Source organism: Atractosteus spatula, chromosome 19 (genome assembly GCF_055471065.1).
Source record: "Atractosteus spatula isolate fAtrSpa1 chromosome 19, fAtrSpa1.hap1, whole genome shotgun sequence".
Taxonomy (NCBI): Eukaryota; Metazoa; Chordata; class Actinopteri; order Semionotiformes; family Lepisosteidae; genus Atractosteus; species Atractosteus spatula.
The window spans coordinates 10,819,658-10,831,978 of NC_142724.1; the positions used below are offsets into that span (position 1 = coordinate 10,819,658).

Consider the following 12,321-nt stretch of genomic DNA (forward strand, 5'->3'; position numbering starts at 1 on the left):
CTAGCGAATCTCAATGTGCAGTAGTCCCGGCAATGAAATCAGACACAGTGTAGCTCTCTGCCTGGCAGACTGGAAAAGAGCTACCAGTCTGTAACCCCTGCAGTCAATATCGCATTACATCCAGATTACACCCAGGCTGGAACAGGCACGGTCGAAATAATCTGATCTGGAAAGAAAAGGGAGGTAGAGACGGGGGGAAATCATGGCAACGTCAAATGTTTTGTTATTTCTCGATCTAGAGCATCAATAATTCACCTTTGAGATTCTCGATGTCGCAAAGAGATTGCTAATTTTGCTCCCTTCATTTTTCTAGCATCAAATCTAATAAGAAACGGGACTAGTGGCTTTCAGCTGGAGTACCGGAAAAAAAAGGAACAAGACTTGGAAGCCAGTAGCGGGGATCGCTTACAATGGTTTTGATAATGCTACTGAGCAAGGCTATGTTCACGGTCGTGGTTCTTCTAATCGGGTTTTCTCTGTACATCGAGCTTGTTGTGGCTCAGAATGACACGGAGCCCATCGTCCTGGAGGGCAAGTGCCTTGTGGTTTGTGACTCTAATCCGGCTACAGATTCCAAGGGCTCCTCATCCCCGCTCGGGATCTCGGTGCGCGCAGCGAACTCCAAAGTGGCATTTTCAGCGGTGAGAAGCACCAACCACGAACCCTCAGAAATGAGCAATAAAACTAGAATCATCTACTTCGATCAGGTAAGGCATATTGGAAGTCTGAAGGGAATTAATGGGACTGCTTGCATGAGGCAATAGACAGTTTCCCTCGCTTTCATTTTTAAACCTGATCCCTGAAGTTGTCTGGGAGAAAAAAGTTAAATCTCTTGGGGCTTTTTTTAACCATTAGGCTCCACTATCTTTAGAATATCAGAACATACTGTAGATGTATTCTATTGTCATGCTTTGGACCAAACAACACTGGCTATTTTTTTCTTCCTTTATTAATGGAGAACCCGTGCGCACTTTGTACTAATTTGATTAAACAGGCTTTTTGTAACACAAATTGTTTTTTTTTTCAATTCCGTAGTTTGTGTATCATACGGATATTACATAACTGAAATAATACTATTTTTTATTCATCTTTGGCTAATAAATAAGACTTTCAAGGCAGCTGGAATTATTTCGTGGAAAACGCGCAACTGTTGAATAGATTAGACAGTGATGTGTGATGATAAATAGATAATCGTTTTGTATCTACAGTATACTGATTGCTGGAATAAATGTTGGTGAGAACAGGCGAAGTTTGTAGAACATCGTCACGCTCTGATATAAATGACTTGCATTTCGAGGGATTCCATCAGATAGCACATTCCCGCAGGACTAAATAAATGTCAGTGCGCATTTTATGGACCATGTAGAACATGGAGCCTAAATGGAGCGGGAAAACGAAGCGAGACGAAATAGGGACTGCATCAAAAACAAAGCAGAGATGAGAGATTAACTTCTGTGCATGTTTTTGGTCTCACCTGTCTCACCGACACTCCTTTATCCGCTAGTAGACATACAGTACGTTTCTGATGATAAGCAAACCAGAGAATGCAGTCTCTCATGTTATGTCCAATAAATGTATAACTACGGTACGTGCAGCTATGCGTGCTTGTGTTAAATCAATTGATGCACTAATTTTGCGTCACATTAACGTAATGCTCATTAATGTTACCCATGAAAAATATATTTTTTTACGCACAGAAACAGAAATCGTGAAACGCAAAAGCAATGATAAGATAGTAATGAGTTGTGCTTGTCTGTTCGTTTCTAATAACTTCGGTCTGTTTACGTTTCTGCTTCAGTTATACAGTACATGTCAGTGTTCTTTTTTCTGTCAATATGAAAATGTGTAACGATGCGCTCGTTAAATTTGGCATTTTCCAGTAGTCAGAATTATATAACTCTTATTTTCTTTAGCTTTATTTGTACATGTATAGAATATATGCCTGCTAATATTCGAAATCTGTATTTTCCGTATGCGTTATTAAAGAAAAAAAATACTTCATACAGTATGTATACAGGCGAGGTGCTATCTAGGCCCTTTGTAATTACCAGATTAATTACCTAAACTACAGCCCAGTCTTTATGCCTATTCAGTTTCTTTTCACTATAGACTAACTTTGTGTGAGCTAAAGGTGTTGTTTTAAAACTTAGACGTACAGTAAGCCTCTTCAAAACCAGTTGCAGTATGTACAGTACGAATTGACGTATTCTGTACTATTGAAGTTATGAAAAGGTTTCGTTAATGATATGATGTAGTATGGACTCTGTTCAAAATAGAAAGGGCTGTTGAACCGTATTGATGCCTTTAAGAAGTGGTGATTTCGTACATTGGTAGAGAGCAAGAACGGGAACAAAAATGAAGGTTTAGTGTGTAAGATTCTCGTAATGCTGTTGTCCCAATTCAGATTGTCAGAATATTGCTACTTTACAGGTCCATGCATGACTTTCTAATAACCGCAGTTTATGGTGTTAATGTTTCCTTTCAATTATGCACGTCTGCGATGCTTAATTACGTTATGCTTACAGTACCTTGGGCACGGTAGCGCTCCTCTGGACATTTTTGGCTGCCACGCTCGCTGTGTTCCCTTGGCGCATTAAGTCAAGCACCCAAACCTGGCGCTCAGCGTAACAGTTAAGAAACCCCAATGCGTTTCGACTGTATCACCCCAATACTGTATCACACACAACCTAACCTGTCACAGAATCCTTTTTAATACTTAATGTACCTGTATCTGCATACTTTAAAGAAAAAGTGAGTGTAAAATATGTTTAAGCAACTTTTAATGGCCCAAAGCCAACAGCATTTTATCTCATTTTATAATATGTACAGGTACTGTATATATTGTAAACTTGATTTTGTAATATACAGTAGGTAATGGTTAGTTTAGCTCTACAGAATGTACGGTTAATAACTGAGTATAATATCTTTGGATTTACCTTCATGGATGTACTGCACATAAGCCATTTATAAGCCATTTCACTCGCCGCACGCTCTGCCATTAAAAAACAAATCCGACTTAGATTAGCTCAAAATAAGAAAAAAAACGATTTAATGCCTATACAAGTTATATTTTATTGTTTCTCACTGAAAATGAATGTTAAATGCCAGAGCATTTTTCTACTAATCATTTTAATTCTTATTTGTCTATTAAAACGGTAGAACGGCAAGTACTGTACTGTATATGAAAGGAGACCTGCGTCAGCGCAGTGACAGACAACAGACACTGACATGTCATGATTGTATTACAGAGTAAACCGTAGTTAGCCGATTAAATATTGACAATAAGATTCCTCGATCTTAATAGTGCATCAATTATTATTTTTGCACTATTGTTTTTACTGGATTTTATTTTACTACAGTATGTCATGTATGCTAATAAGGAAAATTCATCTGTTATAGAAAATAAACTTGTAGAACATGTATATTATACCATTAAATACTTCTTATATGTAGGTTTTGGTGATGGAGTCTTTGACAGCTAAAAAGCTTGGTGCATTAGTAATACAAATGTAACTTTAAAACATACAGAAAACCAATTTCATTTCTCACATTTCCTGGTGGCTTATTTGGTTCATCTGTTCATTTGACTATTTTTTTCAGGTTATGTGACACATTGATATATGCCCTAATTTAAATAATGGTTCTTTTGCTTTAACCTTCATGAAGCTACTGAATAAACATGATTATTTTTACAAAATGCTGCATAACTGAGAATTCAAAACTGGGCTGCTTAACTAAATAGGAAGAAACAACTTTTTTTCTAATACGATTGCGTTAGAAATTTAACCATTTTTTTTTGTTAAGATAGGCCAAAAAAGTCCAGTTTGGTTTAAATGAAGAGCATTTGCATTCAGTAATGCTGTGTACTTGTTGCTAAATTTAGGTCAGCATGTTTAATTCATTGTGCCTCTGAATGTCCTCAGATGAGTGCATGCAGTGCACTGCCAGACGGGCACTTTCAAAATTAAATAGGAAAGTGCTTTGTGTCAAAACCAAGATGCCAGTCATCAGCTGTAGCACCAAATCTGATCTAAACGGCCTCGCCTAATCTAAAATCATAGCAATGGGTTTAAAACTCCTTTCACTCCAAAGTCACAATTAAAATCAGCTTTTAAGAAAGAAGAAAAATACAAAAGAGTGATCAAATGGGGTGCAAACGAATGATTGATCAAAGAAGTGAGATTTAGAAAGATAAAGATGAGGTCTGGTATCACCAGGGAAATCTAATTCCAGTTATTACTCATGTTGTCTACTGGCTTCTTTCAAAAGAAAACTGCATTCCACACAACTCTACATAGCAAGAGAAATCAGATTGCCACTGACAGCAGAAAAAAAAAAACAGCTAATTATTTCCCAGAGGGATCTATTCCATGAGAGCTATCTGTAAGGATTGATATTCTGAATGTACTGTTAAAGGTGAATAATGATTTCACAGCAGATTGGAGGCAGAGGTGTAAGTTACTAAAGAGTAAGGTTACCCATTCTGATAAGGGGTACTGTATATTCAATTTCAATTGCCAAGCATGAGAAAATTTCATTCTGGTCAGGGATTGACTTTTTAATCTGCAATTCAGCTGTAGCCAATTTTCCACTAATACCTAGGAAACATTTATTATTTAAATTGACAAATGTAAGTGTATAGCATGGATTGCAGCATGTAATGGAGACAGAGAATGTTCCAGAGATGATGCTGTGATAGAGTCTTTGGAAGCACCAAAGGGCTAAATGTTTTCGTCTTTAACTTTTTTTTGTAAATTGAGGTTCATTGATAATAAAGATTTGGCTTTTATATCATGCTCTTCATTTCTGATTAGACTGTGAAGTGCGTAACCCACCCGGTAGGTATCATGCGCCAGCAGGCCCGTTATACAGCCGATCCAGGAAAGATATGAGAATTTACTTTAATTAACCTAAGGGGGCTTTAAAAAGGTGAGATTGTACAAACCTAAAGTGAAATTTAGCCAGGATACTAAGATTATCACCCCTGCCCTCATACTGAAATCTTTCATGACAAAGTAGTCATTTACCTTAGTTAAGCATCTCATCTTAATTACAGCACCACTACTACAACATCTCTGGTCCCCATATTGGGGTATGGATGTGCACATTCCTAATCCAAAGGAAAGAGCTCCACCTATTGGTCCACAATCATCAATTGCAGTAACAATCAGTCTTGCATCCCAGTACAGGTCAGGCCTGGACTTGCTCAGCTTCCAAGATCTGGTGCGATCTAATTTATACTCACTGGCTTCAAAAGTAGAACTCCCCAGACAAATGTATCGGCTCTCTCAATAGTAGACAACAGGAAGCAGGCTTGAGGTGCCTGAGCCAGATCTCTATTAACTTCTGGGGTTTTGACAATGCAAAGACTGAAAAATGACTTATCCCTTGTGAACCCTCACTTACCACCTCGGCTTACTGCAATCCAGCTAGAAGATAGAGATAATAATAATACTTGCTTTCTGGACACTCCACTCAAAGCACTTTACAGGTAATGGGGACTCCCCTTCACCACCACCAATGTGCAGCATCTACCTGGATGATGCGACTGCAGCCATAGTGCGCCAGAATGCTCACCACACATCAGCTATCAGTGGGGAGGATAGCAGAGCAGAGTAATGAAGAAAATTCAAAGATGGGGGTTATGAGGAGGCCATGATTGGTAAAGGCCAATGGGAAATTTTGCCAGGATGCCAGGGTTACACCCCTACTCTTTTCGAGAAATGCCCTGGGATTTTTAATGACCACAGAGAGTCAGGACCTCGGTTTTATGTCTCATCCGAAGGACAGTGCCTTTTTACAGTATAGTGTCCCTGTCACTATACTGGGGCATTAGGACCCACATGGATCGCAGGGTGAGCTCCTCCTGATGGCCCCACTAACACCTCTTCCAGCAGCAACCTTAGTTTTTCCAAGGAGATCTCTCATCCAGGTACAGACCAGGCTCACACTTGCTGAGCTTCAGTGGGCAGCAGTTGTGAGTTGCACAGTGATATGGCTGCTGGCAGATAGTATTGGAATGCAGTATTTTTAGAACATTGTGGTTTTCTTGTTACTCCCTGCTCATGCACTTTTTGCTACTTGTTGCAAGGCCCAACATTTTATTTGGTAGGGTGTTTCAGTATTTCGGTGATTGATTATAACCAACTTCAGTGTAGTTCTTTTGTTGTTGATGTAGAATCTTGCAGGTGCAGGTTTTAGTCAGTAGCTCATCATTTCAATAATACATGGATCTTTAAACAATTTCAAACACGAATTCAAATTTTGGAACTGGAGGAAGAACAGCGCATCTCGGCTTCTGAACCACAGAAAAGAAAATGATGTGTTATGTTACAAATGAGTTTAAAATCAGATAAATCAGTACTTACCAGTTGCATATGTACATTATTACATTCTTTTCTATTATTGATTTTATTTCTTGTATTATTTGGCATTCTAAGCCGCACTTGCGCTGAAATTAACATTCTAAAGCCTTAATCTAAACAGAATAAACATAAATGAAAAGATTCACAACTTGCTGAGAAGATCATGTCATTCTTCCCAGCTCCGGGGCCATCAAATGTGTCATCTGGGGATGTGTCTGAAGGAGTGTATGTGCTGTAGTTGCTTTCTGGATGCTCCAGGGAAAACCCATGGTTTACACTGCTAGAACAATCTTAGCACATTCCCTTAACAAAAAAACAAAAAGCATTATTGTCTGGGAGCTTCCCGCCTACTGTATGACCAGTTTAAACTCTTATAATTATTGAACAATTTTAATGTCTTTAATGTATTTTCCTTTTTATAACCTGCTCTGGCATACAGACACTGTAGAAATCACAAAAAATAGTTTGTTCACATACTGTACTGTATATGAATTCTCCTTGAAATAAGTACCTCCATTATCCCCAGCACAGAATACCAATTGAAAACTCCTCAAATACCCATAATATATTTTCCTGACTCTATTTATAGATAGCCTGTGGTACAACTAAGGGATTGGCATCAACAGATTATAAGAAAAATGAAAACAAAGCTGCAGATAGAAAAAAAGAATGTAATCATTTCCAGGTTAATTTTGTCTATGTTTAGCTACCCCCATATGAAACACTATCCTTTCTCCTACAAATAATCTGTATTTTCTTGAATGGTTGTGTACCAATATACTGTACAGTGTTTTTCATTCTTCACACCCACTGTACTCTGTTGCTGTGTTTTCTCTTGTTGGCAGGATTGTGGTGACTCTGGCTCTAATACCATCTTTTTGCTTTGCAGATCCTTGTGAATGTGGGAAATTATTTCACCCTGGAATCTGTTTTCGTGTCACCCCGAAAAGGGATCTACAGTTTTAACTTTCATGTGATCAAAGTGTACCAGAGTCAGACCATCCAGGTAGGTTCTGTGTTTCTGAATGTATTTTTTAATGTTAATGATCCAAAGGTCGTTTTCTAAGTTCCTGTATTCTGCTATAAATCAAACTAAGGAATACATGAACAATGTATTGTTTGTATTGAACTTGTATTTATCAATTTACCTTTCTTAAACATTGTTACCAATATTTATGTTGTAAATCAATATACTCATCTTTACACTGTTTATTACTTCCCTGTATTTTCAAAATACATTGTATCTGTGCAGTGTTGTCAAACATACTGTGTAGTGCAGCAGCAGACAGCAAGACATATTTTTCCATGCTGAAATATTCCAAAACAAAAAATTTGTGGTGCAGATTCTGCTTTAATAGCAAGACGGTGTTTATGACTATGTTTTTATAGTCTTATGTATGAGTGTAAAGACAAGTCATAAACATAATATACTGTATGAAGAATATATTCATTTATATATATTTATGATTGTATTCTTCGCACATTATCTAAACACATTTTCTATTCAAAAACAAATGTTGTTTTAAAAATAATGTATGAAGAGTGCTGTGTATGTGTATTCACGTACCAGAAAACATATTTGATTACACAGTATATAAAGTATTTAATATGCATAATATTTTACGTACATTTGCTCAGATGTTGCACACATAAATCATACAGTATATTTCTGATATATTTTCTTCTAACTCAAAGACCCTGAGTTTTATAGTATATGGACAATGGGAGTCATGGTGAGTTTGCAGTTAGTGTCCTGGGTTTAGTTCTGGGCTGGGGCACCACCTACAGTATGTTGAGTTTGTACGTATTCTCTTTGCTCATGTGGGTTGTTTTTGCTGAGCACTGAGGTTTCCTCCCACCTCCCAGAGACATGCAGGTTAGGTTTGATTACTTATGCTATAGTGTCCGCAGGGTCTGACCCTGTCCCCATTAGCTAACTGAATGTGTCCAGCAAAGGAGACACAATCCGGGTCTGTATGAAGCAGGCATTACCTTTATTACATATGCATATGGGAGCAAAAGCCGATGAAGCACTGACTCAACTTATTGATACAAAAGGATGCTTTTTAAACAAAATCACAAACAGCAAACCCACCCAGAACAGTACAATTCCATGCCATATATGGTGTAAAGCCAAGGCTGCTAGCCTGGGTACGTGATAAACTGTAAGAATATTCTTGGGTTCCTTTGTTTATTGTTTAAGCAGACATTATGTACTTCTAGATTTTGTTAATCATGGCAATCGGGCGCTCTCAGTTCTGGTCAGGCTCCCTGGAGCTGGCTCTGCCCTTCACATTCCAGGCACGTAGCCGGCTCACACTTAGTTAGTAATTTTCCATTGTTCTATAGCAGGATAGTTAGTAAAATGATGTTAGTAAATTATTTACACAGTAAAAGCAAACTAGTGAAATAAGAGAAATAAATGTTTGATCCTTCAAGTCTCTCTAAAATTGGACAAAGTATCATGAAGTTAAACATGTTACCTTTGTCCATTGCCATGAAATTAATCATATTACAGTACCTACAGTGAAACCTGCAATCTTCTCTTTGTTTAGTAGACTCCTGTGGTCTGAATTGCACTTCTTGTTGTTAGCGTTATCTTATCTGCAAACACCTGCCTGTAGACCCTTGAGGCTGCCTAAATTGACACATTGCTCAGTTCTGCTATAGCCTTTTGCAGTACTGTATGTAGACCAGTGGCCTGCAATACATACAGCCCTACTTCTTGTTATAATACAACATCGATTCATCTTTCGCAAAGTACAGCTCACTGAGCAAAATTTCTGGTTTGCTTCTAGTGTACAGTTCTCAGGAGTCATGGGATGTGCAATGTGTTGGAACATTCTCACGCCATGACTCTTTAAAGGAATTAACATATCATTACCACAGATTGTGAAATGGAAGTGTATTAATTTTAGTTTTGCATGTCTTATACTTATTTAATTTATCTTCTGTAAATTATTTTCCTAATTTGCACCATCTCCTTTGGGTCAAGTCAGTATCCCTGGTCAGGTATTCACTTGGTTCGTGGCACAGCTGATCATTATTGTTTTTTTTGCTGTACGTGGTAATTACACAATGTTTAGCAAAAGTGGGACACTTAATTGATTCATGAATTTCTTTCACTTTTAAAACCCCATCCTGTCTCAGATCTTCCTTGTTATTATAGAGCCAGATGGTCAGCTTGCTGAAGTTTCCCAGTCTTGTCTTAAGAAGGGTGGCTGCCAATTTTCTCTATTCACTGTTTACATGCATTTAAATTAATGTATTCTTGTGGGAATGCGAAGGTGGACATTTTAAAATACTTTTCATGTTCTCTTAAAGAAATAATTTTCAGAGCTGATTTATTGCTCAATCTGTTTAATCAGAAAAACTGACTCTACTCTAGATTCATTATAGCAATAGGCAATCTTATGTCTTTGATTTGTGTGAATAGTAATATATGGCATGAAATTTCAAATATGTTTAATATCCTAAATATAGAGAACTAACAATAAAAATAAATGATTGATTCATTTTTATGCTAGTATATGTTAGGTAAAAAATACTTGACTCTGTTTCAAGTATGATTAGATTGTGTTTAACCATCTTTTCAGATAAATATTTTGTATTCATTTAATGCCTCTCCAGATAGTTCACTACCTAACTAGAGAGGCTCTTTCGGTTTTTTTAGTTGTGTCCTACAAAAAATAAATCATTAATACTTGGAACAATATGATGCATTCAGTAATAAAATATCTCTACTTAATAGTACATACAGTATTTGCAAGTGGTCAATCATATCAAACCTTGGTGATCATTGCAGATCAGTTTAGGATTCCCAAAACCAACAAAAGTCAAGATGTACTGTAGCTCATATAACATTTAACATTTCATAAAACAGATTACAGAGTGAGATTGAATCTAATCTATCTACAACACAATGCCATACTGGAAAATACTGTAGCTGCATTGCATCCTACCTGTTAGCTTTTCTATTTACAGTTTAATATAATGTCCACAAATTTAATCAGCCTAAATGTCACAGGAATAGCACGAGTGTACAAGTATTTTAGGAACTTCTGTTGAGTTCTGGAAAAAAATATTATTATCATTTTGATCAAATGATGATCTCCGATAACCCTAGTTCCCATAAATGAGGACTGAAGACTGCACTATTATGATTTTATTGCATTTCTGAATGAACACGTAAAGAAAAAACTTCTCAAAAACTGCAGTATAAACAGACAATTATACAGTAAGATTAACAGGATTACAACAAATTAATTAACTTGAATATATAAGTTAGAAGACCATATATTATATACAGTAGCTTTAAGATACTCAGCTACATTGACTAATTGTTATTTAAATGATTTAAACGTTGGTTGTAACTAAATTATACAACTGATCAGAAGCGGTGATTAGAAGAGCTGTAGGTTGAGCAGGCCTGATCTGGCCACTTTCTAAAAATATGTGTGCCCAATGTGCCCATATCTGCCTTGAACTGTAATTGAAAGCAAGGATAATTAGGATTTGAGATTAGCTTGACACCCAAAAGATCAAGACACCAGTATGACACACAGAATTGTAAATATTTTAAATCGTTTGCAGAGGGTTTGGTTAGGCAGGTGGCGGTTTCTACTGCAGTGAAGGTAAGTTGTCATTTTAAAAAGTGAGATGACAGTATGCAGACTTGCTGAGAATAAAGAAGTACTGCCAATTCATAATATTGTAACTGTTGAGTTCTGGGAAGTTTAATGCAGGTAAACACCTTATCCATCTTTGAGGAAGAATGGATTGTACATGAGATGCACTGCTACTGAAATATATTTGTGGTGGCCTTTTAAACGTCAAAGTCACATTTACCACTGCATAATGATCCCTACTATCTTAGTAATCAGTGTTGTTTAGAACTACAGGCATACATTTTTTTATGTTAAAATGAGGCTTATCTGCATAAAACATTTAATAAAGACAGGAGATTAATATAAGATTAAATGCTAATGTCATGGATAAGGCTGGTGTTTTAACATAGCTGGTATGTTGGGTACTTTTCTGGGCCTTGTGAGTTACATGCTCAGAGGTATCTGACAAAGATTCTACTGTAGCAGCACATTCTATAAAAGCAGCCCCATTTTCTAATAATAGGTTTGTTTGTTGAAGACCTCTTAAATTCATTGCATGTTTATCTTTGAAGAGTACATACTTTACAGTAGAGATCTCTACTACTAGCCAAACACCAAAATCCTTTGCCACCTTTCTCCTTGTTGTCTTTTCTGCTGTCTAGGTAAACCTGATGCTGAATGGCCGGCCAGTGATCTCGGCCTTCGCCGGCGATAAAGATGTCACCCGCGAGGCGGCCACAAATGGAGTGCTGCTATACCTGGACAAGGAAGACAAAGTCTATCTGAAACTGGAGAAAGGGAACCTGGTGGGAGGATGGCAGTACTCCACTTTCTCTGGCTTCCTCGTTTTCCCCCTGTAAAAATATCAAATAAAGCCCCCAAATGGGACTGCTCTACTTCATTTGTAAACCTACAGTCAAGTCATCATTTTTGTGCAACTGACAAATTTCGGCATCAATTTGGATTTACACCAGTGGATGATATTTGATTCTATGCTGTGACTTTTGTTTATGACCTGCAAGAGGAGAAAACAGAGGGGAATATTTTCCTTCGGAATCTGAATTAGCAACATCACAAATACTGCTCCAGCCCAAAGCGGTATGCCCCCCAAAACAATCATTTGCTTGTATACTGTAGATATCTGTTTCTATTTTACCCTTGCCTTTATATTGCCAATCTCCATGTGCAGCATAAGAGAATCTTGCATTCTTTGCAGTTTATCAAGGGGATGCCTGCCCAGAATACTTGTTTCCACGCATATGTATTAAAGATCCTTTCAATCTGATCTTTTTAAAAATATTCTGTTTAAGAAACACATTTTCGGGAAACGGTATTTTCTCTCTGAACTT

The 12,321-nt window shown here is 37.2% G+C and overlaps 1 protein-coding gene across 1 annotated transcript; it reads left to right on the plus strand.

The window, feature by feature from the left end:
- The first annotated feature begins 410 nt into the window (after positions 1-410).
- On the plus strand, positions 411-11,832 carry cbln4 (cerebellin 4 precursor). The gene is made up of 3 exons (XM_088937552.1): positions 411-707; positions 7,255-7,371; positions 11,635-11,832. Exons 1-3 carry the CDS (start codon positions 411-413, stop codon positions 11,830-11,832), a joined length of 612 nt encoding a protein of 203 aa, XP_088793678.1.
- Positions 11,833-12,321: the final 489 nt, after the last annotated feature.